At 48.3% G+C, this 21,761-nt stretch overlaps 1 protein-coding gene and 1 long non-coding RNA gene across 10 annotated transcripts in view; one reads left to right on the forward strand and one right to left on the reverse strand.

Annotated features, from left to right (window-relative positions):
• NGEF (neuronal guanine nucleotide exchange factor) overlaps window positions 1-21,761 on the reverse strand; it is a 54,357-nt gene that overhangs the window by 10,313 nt on the left and 22,283 nt on the right. For 3 of the 7 annotated variants that reach the window (XM_069865034.1, XM_069865033.1, XM_069865035.1), the window contains 7 exons: window positions 19,089-19,229; window positions 18,207-18,301; window positions 12,380-12,654; window positions 4,435-4,595; window positions 4,077-4,229; window positions 1,831-1,960; window positions 997-1,071 (listed from right to left, as the gene is read on the reverse strand). In XM_069865034.1, the coding sequence (XP_069721135.1) occupies window positions 997-1,071; window positions 1,831-1,960; window positions 4,077-4,229; window positions 4,435-4,595; window positions 12,380-12,654; window positions 18,207-18,301; window positions 19,089-19,229 (1,030 nt within the window). Of the gene's footprint in view, window positions 1-996; window positions 1,072-1,830; window positions 1,961-4,076; window positions 4,230-4,434; window positions 4,596-12,379; window positions 12,655-18,206; window positions 18,302-19,088; window positions 19,230-20,525; window positions 20,610-20,666; window positions 20,781-20,841; window positions 20,973-21,212; window positions 21,350-21,761 lie in introns of those variants that run through there. The other 4 variants (XM_069865037.1, XM_069865039.1, XM_069865038.1 and 1 more) reach the window with 4 other exon arrangements.
• Window positions 1,731-21,610, forward strand: LOC138724798 (uncharacterized). Of its 3 annotated transcripts, none has more exons than XR_011338105.1 (7): window positions 1,731-1,979; window positions 3,939-4,736; window positions 8,224-8,318; window positions 8,417-8,607; window positions 13,240-13,444; window positions 16,075-17,820; window positions 21,241-21,610. It is a non-coding gene; the product is annotated as an uncharacterized lncRNA (long non-coding RNA). The 3 variants fall into 3 exon arrangements; XR_011338104.1 differs by having other exon boundaries at window positions 8,417-13,140; window positions 21,241-21,608; XR_011338106.1 differs by lacking the exon at window positions 8,417-8,607 and having other exon boundaries at window positions 21,241-21,609.

Below are 21,761 nucleotides of genomic sequence, written 5' to 3' on the forward strand. Positions count from 1 at the left end.
AAAAAGAGCATTTTTCCATCAGCAGCTGTAGTCACTTGCATGCTACAGAAACAGACTTTGCCTCAGACTTTTGACCAATGGAAAACCAATTGGCTACCAGATACATCGTGAGGGATTCTGCAAATCCAAACTAATGCAGAATATTCTTCATTGCTAAGGTCTCCGTCTTTATCCCCAGCCATCTCCAACGCTACACTTCCTAGGCTAGTTCAGGGCAAATCCAAGAGCCCGTTTGTTGTAGTATTTCAGTCAGAGGCTGCAATGGTATCCTCACACTGATGTTCTAGCACAGTGTTCAACTTCAAATCCTTATATTGAACTGTGGGATCTGAAAGATGTTCTATGGTTCAGCTGGGGAAGGGTTCTAACGCTGTCCCAGCCCACGCAGATGCCAGCTACATCCAGACCATTCAGATGTGTAGCCTGGAGGTGGGATCTTGTCAGGAACAGTCCTGATGGAAAACATCCCAAAGCCTTCCTGGTGTCTTGTACACAGCAATAACTAGCACAACACCTACCTGCCAGCCTCAGGCAAGACGGCTAACAGCAAACCTGAGTACTTCATTAAGAAACTGTTATTCTAGGTCAGAGAAAGAAGTGTGATGTATTGGAGAAAAACCTGACACAGTTCTACTCTGCTGCCTGTTGCAGCTAATTAAATCTCTCAGTGGGATCCATCACCTTCGGGTACCTGCAAAACCAATTTGTATTCTTGAAGACTCTCTGCCCTTTCCTACAGCGGAAACACACACATCTGTATTTAGCAAGGGATTCCTTGTCACTGACATCTAAGTGCTGCTAGATTAGTCCATCTTTAAGAGCAAGGAAGACTTCAGAAAACAAATACTTGTGAAGCATAGTGACAGGATTCAAAAGAACAGCTCTATTAGAGAATGTAGCCTGTAGGTCTTTTCTTTTGAGGGAGGTGGTGGTGGGGTAGGGAATGAGCATGATGGTTTAATTTTAATAGCCTTCAGTTAGCTCATTCAAACTTACTGTTTCCAGTTCTTTATGTGCATCCAGAGCAGTGTTTTCTCTGTCAGACTTCTCTTCCACTTTCTTCAAAATATTCTGCAGTGGAGGAAAAGCTGTGTTAATTCTGATCCCAATCTGACAGCACAGAAAGGTCTTTGCTAGCTTCTGAGTTATTTCTGGCCATCAGCCTAATTACAGAATAGATGACAGAGAACAGTGACTCTCACCTCTTAGTTCCTCTTTCTTGTTAAAACCTGTTCCCATTTAGCCTTATATCTAAAAGACAGATTGAAGGCAGGCTCCTATTTTATAAAAATAAATGAATATATAAAAATAGAGTGGCACTAACAGTGTTATTGGTAATCCCAGCAGGGTAAGACCCCTTGGGACTGAGCTGTTTCCTTATCCCTAGAAGCACAGCCTCCAGCATTGTTTAGAGAAGCTGGCAAAGCACAGGTGGAAGAGGGCTGACAGTCTGGTCCAAGCCACCACAAGGCAGGGTATTATGCAAGGAGCATTTCTGAGTCTTGCAGTTGTTCTGCACTTTCATCTGTGTGTCTGCATCCCAGCCATCAGGCTGCTGTGTTAATGCACTGTTGCTACTACTTTTAGCAGCTCAACAAAGTTCCTCCTCAACTCTTTCGCCAGAATGCAACATTAACTGGGGGATGGTCTCTGAGTGACTGAAGTTATTCTTTCATAGTTGCTGAGAATGTCTAACTGTACAGAAAGGCTTCATCCAGCTCTAGGATTGATTGTGGCTGTATCTAAGCCTCATTCATTACTGCTGGAAAGGAAAATTCCAGGAGTGATCCAGATGACTTTCAGGAGAGAGAAAGAAGAGCAAAATTCTACCTGCACCAGCAGCTTCAGCCGAGTGATCCTTTGAAATGGCAGAATCAGGAAGGAAGAAAAGGACAGGCCTTTGCACTTAGGATCCAGCTCCAGCTGTGAGATCACTTCCCGGAAAGCTGGCTTGTCCTGGCTGAAAGGAGAGAGAGAAGGTGAGAGCTTTGAGTGCTACTCTGCTCGAGACTCCGCTATACTGCCCAGGGAGGGGGTTGAGCCACCTTCCCAAGAGGGGTTTAAGGGACGGGTGGACGAGGTGCTGAGGGACATGGTTTAGTGATTGATAGGAATGGTTGGACTCGATGATCTGACGGGTCTTTTCCAACATGGTAATTCTATGATTCTACACGGCTGGTGACCCAAAAGCAGCTCAGTCCCAGCAACAGCATCTGCCTGGCCTCTCCCAGTAAGAGAGAAGCGGGGAGGAGGGGACTGAACACTTCTAGGTGTATTGTAGTTTAAATCTAGAACTATTTATATAGTGTTGGGGGAGGGAAAAAAATAGACTTTTAATGTAGAAGCCATGGTAGCATTCACATGTGTTAGCACATCTAGCTCAGCAGCATACGCTGTGTGCGTAGGTGTGCGTGAATGGGGTGTGTGTCCAAGTAAATGAGTCAGAGGCATAATTATATACTTTTACACAGCTGGAACTCTGTGACAAGGTGAAATTCACACAATCATAAGAATAAGACAAGCCACAGAACAGCCCAAGCTTGGTTACTCCTGGCTGCTTAGCTGGAGGATGGAAATCACTACCCAGCCCGAGAATCATAGAATAGAATCATAGAATAACCAGGTTGGAAGAGACCCACTGGATCATCGAGTCCAACCATGCCTGGGTCTTCCCTTATGGTGTTTGCAGCAGGTGAGGGCGTTGCTGGGCCACGGACACAGCAGCACAGAGCAGCCCCAGCTGCCGTACTCAAACACAATGCTTCCTGACAACTGTGGGGCTCCGAGGAAAACTTACACTGCTGGAGACCTGGCTAGCAAAACCAGCACAGATGCAAAGAGATTGCTGTGCAAAACGTGCCTTTACTTTGTATGACTCACAACAATCAAGAGAAGCCACTCTAAGTGTTTCTCCCTGCTGAGGGAGGTACTTATGTGACTCGCCAAGCCACAGCAGAATGGACCTATGTGCACCTGAGATACAGCCAAATGGAGGGAACCGTGGCACGCCTCGGGCTTCAGGCTCAGCCAAATGCTGCAGAATACTTGTGCTAGCTAGGAACTGGTGGAAGGGAGTCTATTTGTTTTCAATTTGCTTTATGTTCTCCTGCAGATGAAAAAAATGCTGCCCTCTAAATTTCTATCTAGGAATAGCTCCAACAGGTCCTTTTCAAGCTAAAGTAATCCAGCCTATCACTGCTTCATTTCTGAGTGTTTAGCTAACAGCTCTAGGCAAATTGCTTATATTCTGCAGCTATATTGCTCACCTCTGACGGAGGGAAACCCTGTGGTACCATCCTTTTGGAGAGAACGGTTGGCCAAGCTAAACAGAGGCCCCTTAAAGCGTGTGTGGGGTTTGCCTCAAATGCTGGATAGCAGAGAAAAGAAGGGATTAGGGCTTGTTACTCTCCCTGAACCAGCTTCTGCTGTGGGGAGGAAATACAGTGCGGCTTGTGCAATGGGCTGTCCTGAAAGAATCCAGGACATTGTAACTGAAGAAAAATTAATTCTCCTGCTCAAAGACAAGCTTGTAGGGCACTCTTTGTTTAGAGCTGCCGTAAGAGAATTCCTACTGGACCAAAAGACTTGTTAAACTTGAAAAATACTGAAAAAAAATTCTCAGATTATATCTCCAGGCCTAGGTAATGTCTGTGTAAAAAAATAATATTCAGTTGCAGGAAAGTCAAATGCTTCACTGAAAACCTTGACAAAAGCAATGGCTGTTCTTATCAGAGATCTGTATTATATTCTTGGCCTTTCAGTCTCTTGCCTTTACTTGCAGTTTAAAAATGCATACATTTCACAAGCATGTGTCCCCGTGGACACCATAAATAGTTCCCTCAGTTGTGACATGCTGGCTTTGAATTTATGCGGGATGTTACCTGCATACCATGTCACCCCTTACCATGAAGCATTTTAACTGTGTTTTCTTTTTACAGGTGCAGTGAAAAATCAGTGAAGTGGGAAATCTTGGTTTCTGTACTATCTAGCCCTTTCTCATAAATATCAAAATTACAGCTAAATCCGTGGCCTATACAATTTTGCAAAGTAATTTAGCATCAAGCACCGGAACTCACAGAAGCTGCTTGTAAGCTCTCTCCTGATAGGTCTGGTTGGAGACGTAGGTGATGTACACAGAGAAGTGATTAACCGTGTGCTGGTAGACAATATCGCACACATCTGAGATCACAATATTCTCCTCCACTCGCTGCTCGAGGTCCAACAGGAAGCTAGGTGAGAAAGCAATGCTCATGTTAAGGTGACTGTCTGTCCCAGGAAAACTCCCAGAAGGGTTTAAAGCAATGAGTGTGTCCACAGGCTCTTTGAAAAGACTGTGGGTAACAGACTGCCCCTCGTCAGCTCCTCCATCCCCTGATGAGGTTAGCTAAAGCAGAGCCATTCAGCTAGACAAAAGTCCAGCAGCAGTTGTCTTACCGCTCGCTAACAGCCATGACATCCAGGACATTGGAGAAGAGGATGTGTGCCTCAGACGGGTGTAAGATCTTTTTCAGACGTTCGTTTTCCATGAAGTGAGAAACCAGCAGATTCAGACTTTTGTAATATGAAGCTTCAGAAGTAACCAGCTCAAACATGGCCTGAGGGAGAAGGCCAAAGAAGGAAATCAGCAGGTACCTTCTACTTCCATGGAGAGGGACACACAGCGCTATTGCGAGCACCTGTGCTGCACACAGACGTGGACTTTGCACCCACCCTCCAGGCTCAGAGTACGAGGACAGGTAAGCCCACAATGGCATTTGTTATGTGTTACACAGGATAGTGATTTAAACGGAAGATTTCTTCCCTCAACCATCAGCCCTGTGTCTTTCTGTCTCTCTCCCAAGTTGCCTGACCGCACTTCCTTCCACTGGTTCACTCCAGCAGAATTCTCTCATTTTCTCATGATATACAAGCAGTCTGTTTCTGTGCACGTGCAAATATAAATGCACTTCAGGGGCTCCTCCCTTCTTTCTTAGTGTCACTTAGGCTTGACCTGAGGCTGCTCAGCCACTGGATCCCTCCTGTGCCCACTTGTCACAGGTCTTACACCTTCATCTCCCTTTCAGGGAGCCCTCCTTGGCAGCTCCCACACACCCTCCAATCCCCTGCTGACCATGACAGTGCTGCCTTGTATCTCTGCTCGTTGGGGCTTATTGTGCTGCCCAGGAGGTTCTCCTTGCACCCTCTCCACTCTTGTTTTAGAAAAGCCTTGGTGTAGGGATTGGGCTGTCCAGCACCTGACACGCTGCAGTCCCAGCGTGTGACACGTGCTCCTTGCGGCAGAGCTAATGGAAATACACAGCTGTGGTGCTCCAGCCCCTGTGTGTTCCCTGACCCAAAAGAAATACAGTGCTACTGTCCAAAATTCCAGTCATACGCTTCTGACCCAGTTCACCGAGGACTAGGACAAGATGCTTTAGTCCTTAACTATAAGCAACAAATGATTCCAGCCCTTGCTGCTCCTGTTAAAGCCAGGGATGTGGTCTGGGGAAGCAGAAAAACAAATTGATGGTTTGGGTCAGAGATAAATCATGAGTTAATAAGACAGGGATATAAAACCTTCTGCCCACATCAGATGCCACAGGGACAGTCTACTTTTGTCACACAGAGCTCGCTTATCTCAAGGCAAGTGTTTGTTGTCTTTGTTCACTGGTAGATAAAAAAGGTGATTATTTACACAGCTACTGAATCTATCAGTTCAAGTGAGATTAATTCAAGATCGTCACAAGGGCTTCGACACTGTGAAAAATCACTAGGTCCTTCAGACATCTCTTGATGAATGTGCATCCTGGGTTCCTTGAATGGGGCCTGGCCCACGCTGCTGCTACCAAAAGAGGACTTTCTTGGTAGCTCAGCAGAAGTCTCGCTTCCTTGAACCTAAAGCTGCCTTGACCCTTCAGCCCAAGCTCCCCCACTGCCCTCTACTCCCCTTCTGGTGAGGGTGGGAGCAAGGGTGTGTGTCCCTAAGCTCCACTGGCTCTCAGAGGCTGGTGCAGTCAGGGTCGAGGAGATCCAATGGAGCAGCAGGTATATGCAGTAATTTTTGTGCTGCACATATGGAAAAATATCTTCCAAATTAGCTGGGGAGCTTTCTTGTAGCTTGGATGTTCTTTTTTTAGTGGGCTGTTTGTTGTTCGGGTTTGTTTTTTTTTTCCTTATAAACAAATTATCTGAAATCTCTGCTAATCAGTTTTTGGTCTTTTCCTGGAAGTATTGCTATGCGTCACAGAAAGACCTAAGGGACAGAGACCCGGGTTATTTATCCGACACTATGCTGCAGTCCAAGATGTGGAAGGATGGGCAGAGCAAGGAGGGACTGTAACTCAATCCAGAGCTGCTAAAGTATCAGACAAAGTGACATTTTGGTTCTATGTGGGTTTGGTAGCCTGGGAAATATTCCCAGTGACCAGTTAGGTCAAAAGGTGGTCTGTTCCAGCACCAGAGCAGGAGATTATGCCCAGACAGCTCCCAGAAAGGAGACAGAGCAAAGGGTGCAGGTAGAAATGAACATACTTGTCCGGGGTACGTGGAACAGCTGGCAGTTAAGAAGTAAGAGAACATTTTTTTTTAAGGCCAGATTCCCAGTGAGAAAAATGGAGGAATACCAGCTCAGCTTCTCCCAGCAGCTTCACCAGGGCACCTGGTGAATCACAGAATGGTTTGAATTGGAAGGGACCATCAAGGTCATCCAGTCCACCCCCAGTGAGCCAGGACATCTTCAACTGCATCAGGTTGCTCAGAGCCCCATCCAACCTGACCTTGAATGTTTTGAGGGATGGGGCAGCCACCACCTCTCTAGGCAACCTGGGCCAGAGTTTCACCACTCTCAGCGGAACAAATTTCTTCCTAATATCTAGTCTAAACTTCTCCTTTTTAGTTTAAAACCATTACTCCTTGTCTTATTGCTACAGGCCCTGATAAAAAGTTTTTCTCCATCTTTCTTATCAGCCCCCTGTAGGTATTGAAAGGCTGCAATAAGGTCTCCTCGGAGTCTTCTCTTCTCCGGGCTAAACAACGTCAACTCTCTCAGCTTCTCTTCACAGGGGAGGTTCCTGTGCTGAGGGCTCCAACACTGGTCACAATACTCCAGATGAGGTCTCACGAGAGAGGAATAGAGGGGCAGAATGACCTCTCTTGCCCTGCTGGCCACGTCTACTTTGATGCGGCCCAGGATATGGTTGCCTTCTGGGCTGCAGGTGCACATTGCTGGCTCATGTCCAGATTCTCATCCACCAGGACCCCCAGGTCCGTCTCCACAAGCCCTGAGAGATAACCTATCTCTCTCTCTGCATGACTGGCTAGTTCCTAAATGTACTTCTTACAGCTTTAACTGCAGCTTTTTATTTGAATGAGAGGAAACCAGGAAACAAGTAAAGATACAACAAAGAATAAGTCGTGACGTGTTGGGACAGCCTGTCCCTTCCAGATATCCTGGGGATTGCTACCACTAGTCATTTTGCACTGTTTTTTCTGCCAAGTCTTTGACTGCAGGGTGGCCCTAAGAGCCAAGACCAAGATCTGTCACTATACCACAGCCTTTAAACCCTCAGATAACCTTTTTGATCTAGAAGGTTGCTTCCTGATCTGCAGACGCTTCTCTGCTTACGTCTGGAGAAATTAAAATGTGTGTGCTTGCTATTCACCTTAGTGGGGGATGCTTGACCTGCACAGGCATGTGTGAGGTGCAAGCATACCAGTCAAACAGGCTTTTGATTAAAAAAGGGTGCCAGAAAAGTACGTAACATCTCCAGTGATCGGGACAAGCTTCAAGAAGTGTTCACAGCACGTGTAAGGCACAAGTTTCTTAATTTATTTTGGCGATCCAGCCGGTCCTCTGCAGAGCCAAAGTGCCTGCTTCAAGCAGCCTAGGCTGCTGTTTCCCTTTTGAGTGGTAAGTATGAGCTGCAAACCTCCTAAACTGGCAGCAAACATCCAACCACGTGATGTGTTCTCTGTGGAATAACTGAACTATGCTAGCTCTAAGCAGTCACTAGAAAACCGAGCATGAGCTTCTGGTCTCAGAATTGCAAAAATAACTAGAAAAAAAACCCTGAACTAAATGTCGTTGGGTGTAACACTGCCTTCCCAAGTCTAAAAATAGTTTGAAAAGATCTCTTGGAAACATGACCGACGCTGTTCCATCAGTCCTCTGGGTCATTAACTTCATGACCTCTCATAGTCATGTCAAAGCTAATCCAATCGTTTTCATTGCGTATGTTTTGGCAGACAGACTGAGAAAACAAAAAGATAAGAGGAGCCTAAGGAAGAAGGAAATGCAGAAGATAAAAAAGGAGAAAAATTAAGAGTCGCCAAAGACAAGAGTAAGTAACCCTAGAGACTAAATTCCTATTGAGACAATATGATGTTTTATTGCTTGGATTGAACATATTTGTTCCCAATGACCCTGCTCTTTATGTAGATAAGAAGGGGGAATTATGCTCTGGTCCACGAGGGATGCTGTTCAGAGCCGATGCCACGGCGTGGCCTGCGACCAGCCCTCAGACTCGATTGCCTGCTCAGGGCCAGTCTGACATCCACCTGCTAGAAGTGCGCGGTCCAGCACCAGAGCAGTCTGGAGGAGAGCAGCTCCGCTGTACAGCAAATTTAGAGGTTTGAGATCTAAGGTTTGGTCAAAGGAAAGTAAATTAAATCTTATTTGGATATTTTTGTGAAAATGGAACACAAAAGAAAGACTGCCTGCCTGTCAAATACGCTCTTTGACAGAAACGCTGTGTCACCATTGCACACAAACAGGTTCAAAACCCTCTTTTGCTTGAGCATGGAAAATTTTCATAGCAGCAGCTCCCTGATCAAAATTCACACCATAACACATGGTGCAGACTACTCTGTCTCTACCCTTTTCCTAACATCAAAGTGACCTGAATCCAGATGATACCTACCAAAAACTTTATCAAAGCTCATACATCTCAGTAAAAATGGTTCAGTTCAAAGACTGAGAATCCTTTGCTAAACTATTTTTATTAGTAAATTGTTTTGGCCGAGTTCCATTCAGCTCAGAGTCTCCTAAAACACAGAAGATGAACATGATATAGGAAAATCAATACAGTTTGCAAGCAGAAAAGGACAAAATGAAGAAACCATCTGGTAAATAAAAGGTAGAGAACTGAACTGGGAAAGAGGAGTTAACTGGAGCTACTCCACAAAAAGGCCATATCTATATCTGCTTGAAGGTTCATGCTGAAAGAAGGTTCGCTAATTAAATGCTGCTGCTTCTAGTTGCTACATTGCTACTTCTTCAGAGCCTAGTATCTTGGTGATGGAATCTGGCCTTGAATCACATGCAATACAGGGAGTGTGTTTTCTCTCCAGTCACTTGTTCATCCTGCTACATGCATGCTGCCTGACATTTCCTCCACGCTGACTCTGTCAGAATCCAAACAATGTTTCTTTGCCTTGTTCTTTTTGCATTATTATGTTTTCCATATAGTTAAGAGAAAGCCTTTGATGATTCATGTTTTGCTGTGTTTGATGCTCAGCAGATGTCCCTAGAACTACCCTATCAATAACTTAGCCTTTTCTGATCATTATTCCAGTAGTACATAATTTTCCTATTTCCCTGGCCTCTGTGCTCTGTAACATGTCTTTTGCTTTTTCTTTTGTTCTTCCTTTTTCTGCATTTGCACCCACATTCGTTGTGACACTTCCAGTTGTTGTTACATCTTGCTACTCCCACGTTCACTTCAGATGAAAAAGGCTGGTGTGCAGAGGCCACGGCTGTCTGAATTCTGTTTGAGTTCCCAGGGCTAATGGGCCATGCTGCAACATTTTTTTTTGCTCAAATTGCTGTGGAGTGGATGTGCTTTTTTTGGTTGGTTGCCTTGTTTGTTTGTTTTCTTTCCTGCAACTCCATTTTCTGGCTCACTTGTTCCAACGGGGACAACGACTAAAGGCCTTCCATGACGCCTTTCAAGCATCTATTGCTCTTCCAGTAACGGTTCTTATTTTGATGTTTGAAAAACACCTGTGCCTTGTCTTCCATCTTGTGTTGATAATCTGCTTTGTAATTTTGCATCATTGTCAGTAAGGAAGACCCATTTCCTATTCCTGTTCTTGTTTCTTTCACTCTGCAGACTACTGCAGGTGAGCAACTTTGTCTCAGACTGTTCAAGCCCAGCTCCATCACAGCTATGGTGATGTTCCCTTCCTCAACTCTGAACAGAGGTGTTTGCTTCCACTTTCCTTCTTCTTGTGTACTAGTATTCCTCCCTGTGGTCTAAATACTACTCGTGTTCTACCTTTCCTGGCTGAAGAGCTGCATGCTCCCTAAAACCTTTCTCCTCCTTAAAAATTTCCTCCCTAAAACCTTTACTCCAGAATTTCTCCTGCCCTGTATTTCAGGTAAATTCCTGCAATTCTCTTTCATGAAGCTGAACACTTTCACATTCACTATGTCGAGCCCTCGCGTACAGCTCACAATCCTAATTCATAGTAATTGTGAGCAGAATTCCAGGACTGCAAGAGCAAGCTGTGCTTGCTTATAGCAAGGCAGAATTCAACATTACCTATTTAACTGCCTCTGTGACTTCTTCAGACCTCCTTGTTTTAGAATCGTAGAATAGTTTGTGTTGGAAGGGACCTTAAGGATCATCTACTTCCTGTTTTCCAGTTTTCTGCCCTTAACTCTCCACACAGAGCAAATTCTTCACTTAATCTGTTCAATGTTCAGCCAATTTCACAGCTTTCCAGCTTTGAGCAATTTTGTAATCTCTTACTGTGCTAATCCCAGAACAAACAGGAAGAAAATTTCAGCTCTGATAAACTAGCATCAGGGGAAAGCACAACGCTTCTTTAAGGCAGCTCTGCCCCATCTCCATCTGCTTTATTTCTGTTGCTATTTAAGCAGAGAGAAGAAAATTCAACACTCTTAATGTTGGGGTTTAGCAGCACAGAGGTTTTTTCCTTAAAACACCTACGGGTTATGAATGTAACTCAACAGAAATGGCAGGTTTTGAAATCCATAATGCAAACTTCAAGGTGAATATTTATCTGTAAAAGACTTCTTTTCTAAGCAGAAAGAAGAAAAGCTTGTTAATATTTCAGATGCCAGATTGTGTTTGTAATGCTGGCAGTTAGAAGCACCGTGTTTTGCCAGGTAAACAGAACAAATCTGATATGGAAATAACCCCTGCAGAAGAACATGGAAAAGCAACAAAACGTTTTAGTCACCTTCAGCTGTAACCCTGACACAGTAACAGCCTGTGCTGCCAGTCCAAGCTACCCTGGATAAACACGGGTCCCTCCCACTCTGCGTGTGAGTAACAAAGCCCTGCCCGTCACAGCCCTGCGGTTCACAAGATCTGCCTTCCAGGTGTAACAGTGAATCGCAGCCTGGGCCAGAGGAGGGTCCGCTGTAAATGCAAATGATTCCTCAATGTCCGTTGTGCAACTCCAGGTAAACTTAGGGGGAACTGCTCACACCTTGAGCTGTTCCTCAGCGCTTCGGGGACAATCTCATTGGCCAGGGCCAAACGGATACACTGGTCTCACTGGATGCAATCCTGCCGCAGAGTGTAGTAGGACTCCCAGGATCAAGCCTTTAAAGGCTCATCACTCCTATTACAATGCACGCTGCACACTGAACAAGGCTTGTCCATCTCCACAGCGGGCTGTGAATGCAGTGCTATGCGCTGACAAAAAGCACCCGTGCTCCCATGCAATCCAAAATAGTGACCAGTTGTACATTGTTGAGTGACTGATGTTTTCATTGATTGCAGCAGCTACCCCCACCTACTCCTTTCACTATTTGATGCAGCCCTATCAGCGTATTACTCTTAAATTAACAACATATGACTCTTAAATGGTGATGTCACAGCACTGTATGGTTAAAGTGCAAATATACCTGTCATTATTTTTTACTGTTTTGCATAAGACTCTAAGTAAAAACATTTAAAACTAAGGAAGTTTATCAATCTCTATCTTTTTCCTTTCCGTTAATGCCATCCTATTTAAAACAGATTACTGTTAACAGTTGGATTCTAAGATTTCTGGTGGAAGTTATGTAGCCTGCTAGTAACTTCGGAAGAGGATTAATGTGCACTGGGAAGCAAAAGACCTATTGCAAGAGCCTCTTCACATGCCTCTTCCTTTGTATACTATTCCTAATGCTGAATCAGAAAAGGGAAAAGAAGGGGTTTTTTTGCTACAGAAATGTCCAGCAGCAACAGCATTTGGGAAAACTGTAGTTTCGTAAAAAGAATGAGTAGCACTAACCAGTGCAACATGGAAAAGGACTAAGCAGGGCAAAACTTGTCTGTGGCTGCTAGGAAGCATTTAATTTACAAAGCTCGATCATTTGACTTAATTCACTCGCGGTCTTTTAAGCAGCAACCCAGTTAAAAAACATTCCACCTTCCCCCATTACCTCCTGCAGCTTGATCTCATCTGGCTGGAGGATGCTGAGGACCCCGCTGCTCCGGATCTCGGGAAGATCCTGCCATAAGTTAAACCTGGAGTTGGAGTTCCTCAGCAAACTGATTTGTGGTGGAGCTTTGCTTTCAGTTGTACTTGTGGGTTCTGCTTCAGATGGAGTTTCCTCGCTGGGTGAACTCTCCTCAGGGTCTGTTTGTGAATCCTGCAGTCGTCTAGTTTCGATCTCCTGGCGCGTAGATTTATCTCGATATTCCTGATACAAGAGCCCTAGGAGGCAACATAGCAGGTCTGAGATATTGTAGCTGAACAAGAGTAGAAATGTATTGTGGGAAAGGACAGCTGTTTCGCACTAGTTCACCTCGGCAGAGGTGAGAGAGATCCCTTCCGGGCTGAGTGAAAAAGCCAATTATGGTGTTCCTATTTCAGCCAGAAGCAGAAACTATAAATGGAAGGTCATTTCTAAATCTAAAGTGTTGTCAACAATCTGCTGTCACGAAACATTTGGTTAACACAGTCAGACGAATCCATGATCAACTGGAAGACATAAAAGAACCAGTTTGTTATTTGCCAGGCTTTTAAATGTTTCTTTAAAACCTTGATTTCCTCTGCAGTATTACTATGTTATGAGTTGTAAATAGACAGGTATGTGTAAGTGTGTGTCTGGACACACCGGGACTACGTTAAAGGAGCAATTTGGTGGCCATAAAAACCCTTGAGGAGGAAACATTGAGCTGCAGTTAAGACATTAGACAGGTAAAGCGCTAGGACAACAAGCCACAGCTACTTTTTTTCGGTATTGACTTTGCCATTAGCCTTGGACATGTTGCTTAATTTCCTTCTGTTTTCCTTCAGTTTCTAGGATGACTGAAGGTACGAAACGAACATTCGAAAGGTACCTGAATGCCAGGGCACTAAAGAAGAGGCTATGAATTCACATCATCTTGCAGCCTATCAATCACAGGAGGTGTCCCCTGAGTTCCAATTACTGACTTGAGAAGCAGGCGAAATTGCACAGAACTTGCCCCAGCTCCTGATTTCAACAGAGCGCATGAAAAAGGTAAGAATCCTGAAATTCCTTGGCCACCTTGAGAAGATACTTTGTCCCTCCTAGGGCTTGATAACTGTTCTGTTTCTCTTTCTGAGCCATCGGTAGGAACCAGAATATTAATTGCTTGAATTTAATTTAGAAGATACGAAAAGACAGAGAGAATGAGCCCGCTCTGAGTCACTCTCCTCACTTACTCAAACTGAAGGAGCACAATTTACATTATCTCCCTTGGTTTATACTTGAATCACCAAGTGTAACATGAATGAATAAGAAAAAACTCCTCAATGCTAAAAAAAAGCCCTACATAATTTGTCTGAATCATTAGGGGTTAAAAAGTCTATCTGGTCACACGCACTTGTGATATTGGACCTCAGAAGCAGAGTCCGTGTGTAATAAGGTGGGAGACAACTGGGTCAGGAGTTTGTCCAGGGAGGGCAGAAACGTAGATGCTACTGCCTATGAAATCTCTGGGCCAGCTTTCACGAGGCTCTGTACTAGTCACTCTTAAAACCACATTAGAAATATGCTGGCGACAGGCGCAGGCACAAGAACAGAAGTACCGCAGTCTGTGAGCGTATCCTGTTATCTGTTCTCCATGGAAAGATGTTCGACACCGGATTAAAATAGCAATAAGGGTAGCTGTGCCTAGGAAACCATACAGTCTTCTGTTAGCTTCCTACACGATAACCGAAGAGAGGAGACTTCCCCTGAAGTTTTGCAGGCTGCTGCTACTTACATAACGTCCCTCTGCATCAAAGAGGCTTATACGGCTCTCCTAAGCATTTCTGCCTGCTGTTCAGGATCAGTGAGGGTGCTAAGCACATGGTGGGGTGGAAAGGAATGAAGCGTTGAGCTAAGCGAGAGCTGCTTCCAGTGGTACTGACTCTGCTGAAAGGGCTCTCAAGCACTGGCAGAGGCTGCCCAGGGAGGTGATTGAGTCACCATCTCTGGAGGTATTTAAAAGACGAGTAGATGAAGTGCTTAGGGATATGATTTAGTAGTGGACAGGCACAGTCGGACTCGATGATCTCAAATGTCTTTTTCAACGTAGGGTTTCTATGATTCTATCGATCCATAAGCTCAGCCTGTGCTGGAAGGCTCTGGTGCAGTAGGGCACTAGGTACTTGCTGCCCCACTGAACTGTGCACTGCAGAGTGGGGCAGGCTGGGAGGTAACTGCAGCAGGAGGGGCAGTGCCTCACTCAAGGGAAAACATGCTGGGAAATCAAAGCATAACCTCTCTATTTCACTCCCATCAGAGATAATTTACACATGCAGTGCCTGATTGTACAGCCATGTTGTGCTGGTGGGTCTGCGCTGTGAGTCGGAGGCAATTAAGAATATCTTGTGTGAGGGATTTAGTATCCCTTCTGCAGATCTGGAAAGCAGCCCTTTAAAAGAGATCCACAAGACAAATTTGCCCCTTGCTTTTAAGGAAACAAAATCCAGACCACGAAACTTGATTTCGTTTCCAGGTTCCTTGTCTGACCAACCAAACAGAGAAGACCTATGGAGCCTTTGGTGGCAGGCAAAACCAAATATGGGTGGGAGATTTGATTGACTAAAGGCGTTCACCACCACAGCTCATTCGGAAATGACAGCAAGGTCACTCGTTTTAAGGAGGGAGCTGGCGAGAAACTGGCTGAAGCACCACGAGAGACAGAAATATAGCAAAGAGGCAGAAAGTGGATACTAGAATAAAGACAAAAAACGGGTGGATGTTTAGGCAGAGGAAGGGTAGGAAGAAACAAAGAAGGCTGTGCTAGCATGGATAAAACATCTCCTTGCTGTCTTGGTGTAAAAGGTCCATCTGCATGTCAGTAAAGAAGTTGCAATAGGTATAGCAAAGGCTTAGAGGAGATAGTGGGGGAGAAGCAATGCAAAAACCTGCTTTAGATGAAGCAGGAGATGGTCATGGTGCAGGATATAATCATAGAATCATAGAATAACCAGGTTGGAAGAGACCCACTGGATCATCGAGTCCAACCATTCCTATCAAACACTAAACCATGCCCCTCAGCGCCTCACCCACCCGTCCCTTAAACCCCTCCAGGGAAGGGGACTCAACCCCCTCCCTGGGCAGCCTGACTGATACAAGGTCAGGGAACAGGGTTTTGATACGTTGAAAGGAACAATACATCCGGGAACTGACTGAATGTGTAGAAAGAAAAAGGGATCAGTAGTTGAATGTGACTCAGAAGACGATTTAGGAAATGCTTACATTTAGTAAGTGAACAAGTACAAAATGTCAGAGACCTGTACAAGCTCCATCCATTGCTTCATGCCCCAACTGTCCCTACTGTGACCTGGCTAAAGGTTAACCATGTGGTCAGAGCACGGGTTTGCTGCTGGCTGTTGACTTGAGTGGTTAAGGCTGATCTTCCTAAGCGATGTTTACATAGTTTGTATAGTACATAATAGACTTTTCCCTTTGTGTTTATTCCGTTTAATTTTGCTGCCACAGTCTCCCTTCCCAGCTCTCTCAAAAACTGCGAGGGGAATTGAAAAACTAGTTACTAATCTTGGAAAATGCTTGCCTTAGAGAGTTTGCAGTGCTCTTAAAGTAAACGTTATTACATTGAAAGCTATATAAAATCTCAGGAGGTCCAGAGACGTTTTCTCTGAAATTCTCTGCTCCAGTTTCAGGCAAGAAGTCCATTAATGCCTCAAAGGCAGAAGGAAGGGAAACGAGCGAGTGTGCTCCAGCCATTTGAAATGACACCTCTGCTGGGGATTAGCATGGCATCTCTGGTTGTCAAAACCCTGCCTCCTCCATCAAGGTACCATAGACCTACTTGCAGTTACATGGATGCGCACAGAGCTATCGCACGGCTTCCCTCTGATACACAGCACATAGAAATACGTATGAATACAGCAGCTGAGTTGCTTTGAAGTCCTGCTGGTTTTAATGTTTTTATCGTGCCTCTTAGCAGCGCAGTCCAAGTAAACTGACAACGTATTGACACATCTGCCTTGGGAGATTAGTTCCTGCGCAGCCAAAAGCAAGTAACAGATCTAGCAACATCCATGCAAATCATTCACTACTTTCCTCCTGAAGGCCCTGACCTCAACTGTCTTGTCTGAAAACACCAGCCTTTCCCAACTGTCCCTGTGGCATCAGGCGCTCCAAGAATCAGCCCTGCCCGCCACAACCTGACACCAAAGTGCAGCCACTCTCCCCTCGCAGTGACAGCGTGAGAAGCCTCCTTGATCTTGCCGAGGAGGTTCACCTTGCTGCCCATGAGAGTTATCTATCCAGTTTTCCCATGCTAAGTGCTACATTCCTGCCCTCTAGATTCAAGTATCTTGCAGTTTCATTTCTGACATGGAACAGAACTGTTTAAAAATGAAGCTTCTCTATTCCCACCATAAAACTTGCCTCAGGATAGGAGTTAACTTCGCGGTTACCCAAATCTCTCTGAGGAATGTCACAATTCAGATGTGGGAAACCAAGAAACAAACTGTGAAGATCCTCTCCTCATCTCACAAGAAATATTAAGAAAAATACCACAAGAGCAAAAGCGTAACAGTCCTTTCCTCCACAGCCACCCTGATAACCTCAACTCTGCCTTTACAAAGAGACCACAAATGACAAAACAGCTCGCTCCTGCATTGCAAATTCGACACCAGTGGCTGTTAGGGATGCATGCTGACCTCGCTGTGTAGAGCTGAGGTCCATCAACACAGTCTCTGTGTTGGTGTTGACCCAATACTTTAGTCTTACGCCATTCTGCATACACAAAATCAGATTTCAGCAGAAAGTTGGCTGTAGCCGTAACAATTTACTGCTTTGTAAGAACCAATACTGATGAATGGAGGTAAAGCTGCTCAGCGATGGTGTTAAATCCCCTGCTAGGCAGCGTGCAAACCCGATGCCTCTGAAGAGAGCAAAATCAAAGAATGGTTTGAGTTGGAAGGGACCATGAAGGTCACCCTGTCCAACCCCCCATGCTATGGGCAGGAACATCTTCAACTCAACCAGGCTCCTCATTCAACCTGACCTTGAACATTCCAGGGATGGGGCATCAAACACCTCTCTGAGCAACCCAGGCCAGTGTTTCACCACCTTCAGTGTAAAAAAAACATCTTCCTAATATCTAAACTTCTTCATTAGTTTAAAATCATCACCCTTTGTCCTATCGCCACAGGCCCTGCTACAAAGTTTTTTTCTCCATCTTTCTTACAAGCCTCCTTCAAATATTGAAAGGTGGCAATAAGGTCTCTTTGGAGCCTTCTCTTCTCCAGGCTGAACAACCCCAACTCTCTCAGCTTCTCTTCATACACCGTCAGCAAGAGGTTTTCCGAAGGAAGGAAAGAGATGGGCTCCTGCCACACAGCTCCTCGCCCCTGCCCAAGGACCATGACCAACTGGGGTTTGATTTGCTGGTAAGGAGGAAGGTTGGGAGGTAGGGGGAGACTAGGGGGAGTTGGGGATTTAGTTTTAGGGAGAGATGGGTGGTTGGGAAGGGGATTTGAGGGGGTTGGGGGTTTTGGGTGGATTAGGGAGGGTTTAAGAGGGGAACGGGAGGATTGGCATAGGAGGACTGGGGGAGGTCAGGGAAGCAGGTGGAAAGTGGAGGGTTTGTGGGGGTTGATGGACAGGTGAGGGTTGGGCGTTCGGGGGGATTGGGTGTTTGGGTGAGGAGATAGGGGGTTCAGAGGGGATTTGGAGGCGGGGGGCTGGAGGGGCTGCAGTGCTGCCGCGAGCGTGGGACACTGGGAAAAGTTGTGGGAGACAGCAGCTGGGGAACAGGGGCACGGGGCGTCCTCACCGATGTGCTCGATGAGGTTCCTCCAGGAATCGGCTGTCATGGGGTGCGCGGGCGGCCCCTCAGTGGTGGGGGACTCAGCGGCTGTCGCGGGGTCCCTGCGGGCAGGGGTCGGCTCAGGGATCAACCTGGGCACTCTCTGCACCCCCCCACCCCCTAAGTTGCTTCCATCCCCTGGACACCCTGTCTGACAGCAGCCCCTGCCCAGGTCACCCCCTCCCTCTGTCACCCCCGTTCCCCGGACACCCCCTCCTTTGGACACCCCCTGCCCTGAACCACCCTCCCTCTGTCACCCCCCCCCCACTCTGTCACCCCCCCTTCCCCAGTCCCCCCATGGCCTGGACACCCCTTTCCCAGGTCACCCCCTCCTTTGGACACCCCCCTCCATCAACCCTTCTCCCTCTGTCATCCCCCTCCCCAGGGCAGCCCCCTGCCCCGGACACCCCCCTCTCTGTCACCCCCCTCCTTCTGTCACCCCCTCGCTAGGTCACCATCTCCTTTGGACGATCCCCTCCGTCACCCCCTCCTTCGGACACCCCCTGCCCAGGTTACCCCTTCCTTCGGACACCCCTCTCCCTCTGTCACCCCCCTCCCCAGGTCACTCCCCTCCTTTGGACACCCTCTCCCCAGGTCACCCTCTCCTTTGGACACCCTCTCCCTCTGTCACCCCCCCCCCCCCCAGGTCACCCCCTCCTTCAGACACCCCCCTCCCCAGGTCACCCCCTCCTTTGGACACCCCTCTCCCTCTGTCACCCCCCCCCCCCCCAGGTCACCCCCTCCTTCAGACACCCCCCTCCCCAGGTCACCCCCTCCTTTGGACACCCCCTCCCCAGCTCACCCCCCTTTCTCTGTCCCCCCCCCCCGTCCCCCCCCGTCCCCGCTCACCTGCCGGGCAGTCCGGCCGCGCTGTCCTGCTCGAGGGCGCAGGCGGCGCTGAGCGCGGCTGCCAGCAGCTCCATGGCCGGCGTGGCGGGGCCGGGGGAGCCCGGCCGGTTGCCGCGGTAACGGGGGCAGGAAGGCAGCAGCCTGGCGGCAGCGAGGGGCGAGCTGAGGCGGCCGCCCCGGGGCACCCCCGGCAAAGCCCGCGGGGAGCCCCCTCGGAGCCCCCTCCTTACGGTCCCCGCTCGCCCCCGGAGCTCTGCCGACTCCGCACGGGGACCGCTCGGCCTTCCCCGGATCCCCCCCGCCCCGAGACCCCCTCACAGCTCCCCCACAGACCCCAAACTCAACCCTTGGAGCTCCCACCCGACCCCTAACCTACCCCCAGCCCTTCAGAGACCCCAAACTCAACCCTTGGAGATCCCACCCGACCCCTAACCTACCCCCAGCCCTTCAGAGACACCAAACTCAACCCTCAGAACTCCCACCCGACCCCTAAGTTACCCCACAGCCCTTCAGAGACCCCAAACTCAACCTCTAACCTACTCCCCAGCCCTTCAGAGACCCCAAACTCAACCCCTAACCTACCCCTCAGCCCTTCCGAGACCCCAAACTCAACCCCTAACCTATCCCCCAGCCCTTCAGAGACCCCAAACTCAACCCTCAGAACTCCCACCCGACCCCTAAGTTACCCCACAGCCCTTCAGAGACCCCAAACTCAACCCCTAACCTACCCCCTAGCCCTTCAGAGACCCCAAACTCAACCCCAACCTACCCCCCAGCCCTTCAGAGACCCCAAACTCAACCCTCAGAACTCCCACCTGACCCCTAAGTTGCCCCCTAGCCCTTCAGAGACCCCAAGCTCAACCCCTGAATTACCCCCCAGCCCTTCAGAGCTCCCCAAAGTCAGCCCTAGGAGCTCCTACCCAGCCCTCGAGTTCCTTCCACAGCCCTTCTGAGTCTCAAACTCAGCCCTGGGCACTCCCACCCAACCCCTGACTTTCCCCCACAGCCTTTCAGAGCTCCCAAATCTCAACCCTCAGAGCTTCCACCTGCCCCCTGGGTTCCCCCCACAGCTCCTCGGAGCTACCACCCAACCCCTGAGTTACCCTTTAGAGCCCCCAGACTCGACCCTCAGAGGTCCTACCTGACCCCTGAGTTACCCCACAGCCTTTCAGAGCCCCCAAACTCACCCCTCAGAGCTCCCACCACCCCCCAGTTCTCCCCGCAGCCCCTTGAAGCTCCCACCCAACCCCTGAGTTACCCTTTAGAGCCCCCAAACTCGACCCTCGGAGGTCCTACCTGACCCCCCCTAGACCTCTCAGAGCGTCCAGAATCCTTTGTAGCCCCCGCTAGACCCCTTGGGTTCCCCCTCCCCAAACTCCCCGTCCCCAGCACCCCGCAGCCCCCCACCCCGTTCCCGGCACCCCTGTCCGCAGAGACCTCCTCAGCCCCCCAGCTTCCCTCCAGCTCCAGCGCAGGTCCCTCCTCCGCGGGGAGGCTGAATCCCCTCCTCCCCGAGGGCCCCCCCAAAAGGCAGCAATCCCTGCCGCAGGGGCCCCCCACCTCCGCCAGCACCCCTACCTCCATCCCCCCTGCTCCGCTGCAGAGAGGCTCCTTCCTCAGAAGCAGCGAAGCCCCTTCTCCATCCCCTCCCTCCCCAGCCAGGCCCCCTCCTCCGGTGGGCACCCACACCCCACGCCACCCGCTGCCCCGGCCACCCGACGCGGGCAGAGCGGGCGTCCAGCCTGGCACTGACCTCTCCTCCCTCAGCCCCCGAGCATTAGCGCTGCTCCCTAGTCCCTGCACCCCTCTGCCTACGCGCGGCTGGCACCGGCTTGGAGGGAGAAATGGGGCTGGGAGAGGGGGGCTCTCCTCAACTGCTTCCAGAGCTGGCGCGTACGCTGCATTTCTTCTCTGCAAACGAAACCCTGAGATGGAGGAATGGAACTGAGAAACTCAGCCTAATCCCTCCTGCCGGGAGCTGCACCCCGATTACCCCACAGGATGAACCGCTAGCCTTCTCTCCTCCTCCAGCCGGACTCCATCATTCCCCCAGTCTCCCCTTCCTTAGCGCTGCCACTTCCATAAGGATATATAGTCTCATTTAGGCAGTAAGCATCTCAGTACTCAATGATCTATATCTGTCTTCCTTCAGGTAATTGTTTTTCCGCCTCGGGGATAAATCCTCTTGAGCTCCGGAGTGCGGTTACACCCTCGGATAGGTTCAAGTGCTTGCGGACGGGTTGGGTGCAGCGACTCTCTACATGTTAGGAACCCCCAGCAAAAAAACGTCATCTGCACCACATTGCAACTGAGGAGTTAACAGTCGGAAAAGGCTCGGCTATTCCTCGCATTCGCTTTCTCCCTGTTGCATAAAGAACTGTAGTTTTTTTTTTCTATATGTGATAATGTAATTTATGCAACAACATGAAATCTGTATGTGGAAAATGGTTTCCTTTCCATCATTTTTATACTGTATTTGCTAAAAGACACATCAGGGTAGCTTCCGTTCAGCACAGGAGCCTAGGAAAACTCCCTCGGCTAATGTGAACTAGATCTCGATCTGGCACACTGGAGAGCTCAGTCCTTATGTCAAGAGGCAGAACAGAAGGGAAAAAACAGCTGGAAATGTTGGTGGAGGAATTTGAGCACTCGGAAAAGACTGTCAGTCTAGTC

The sequence above is a fragment of the Phaenicophaeus curvirostris genome, chromosome 10, assembly GCF_032191515.1.
Source record: "Phaenicophaeus curvirostris isolate KB17595 chromosome 10, BPBGC_Pcur_1.0, whole genome shotgun sequence".
Classification (NCBI taxonomy): Eukaryota; Metazoa; Chordata; class Aves; order Cuculiformes; family Cuculidae; genus Phaenicophaeus; species Phaenicophaeus curvirostris.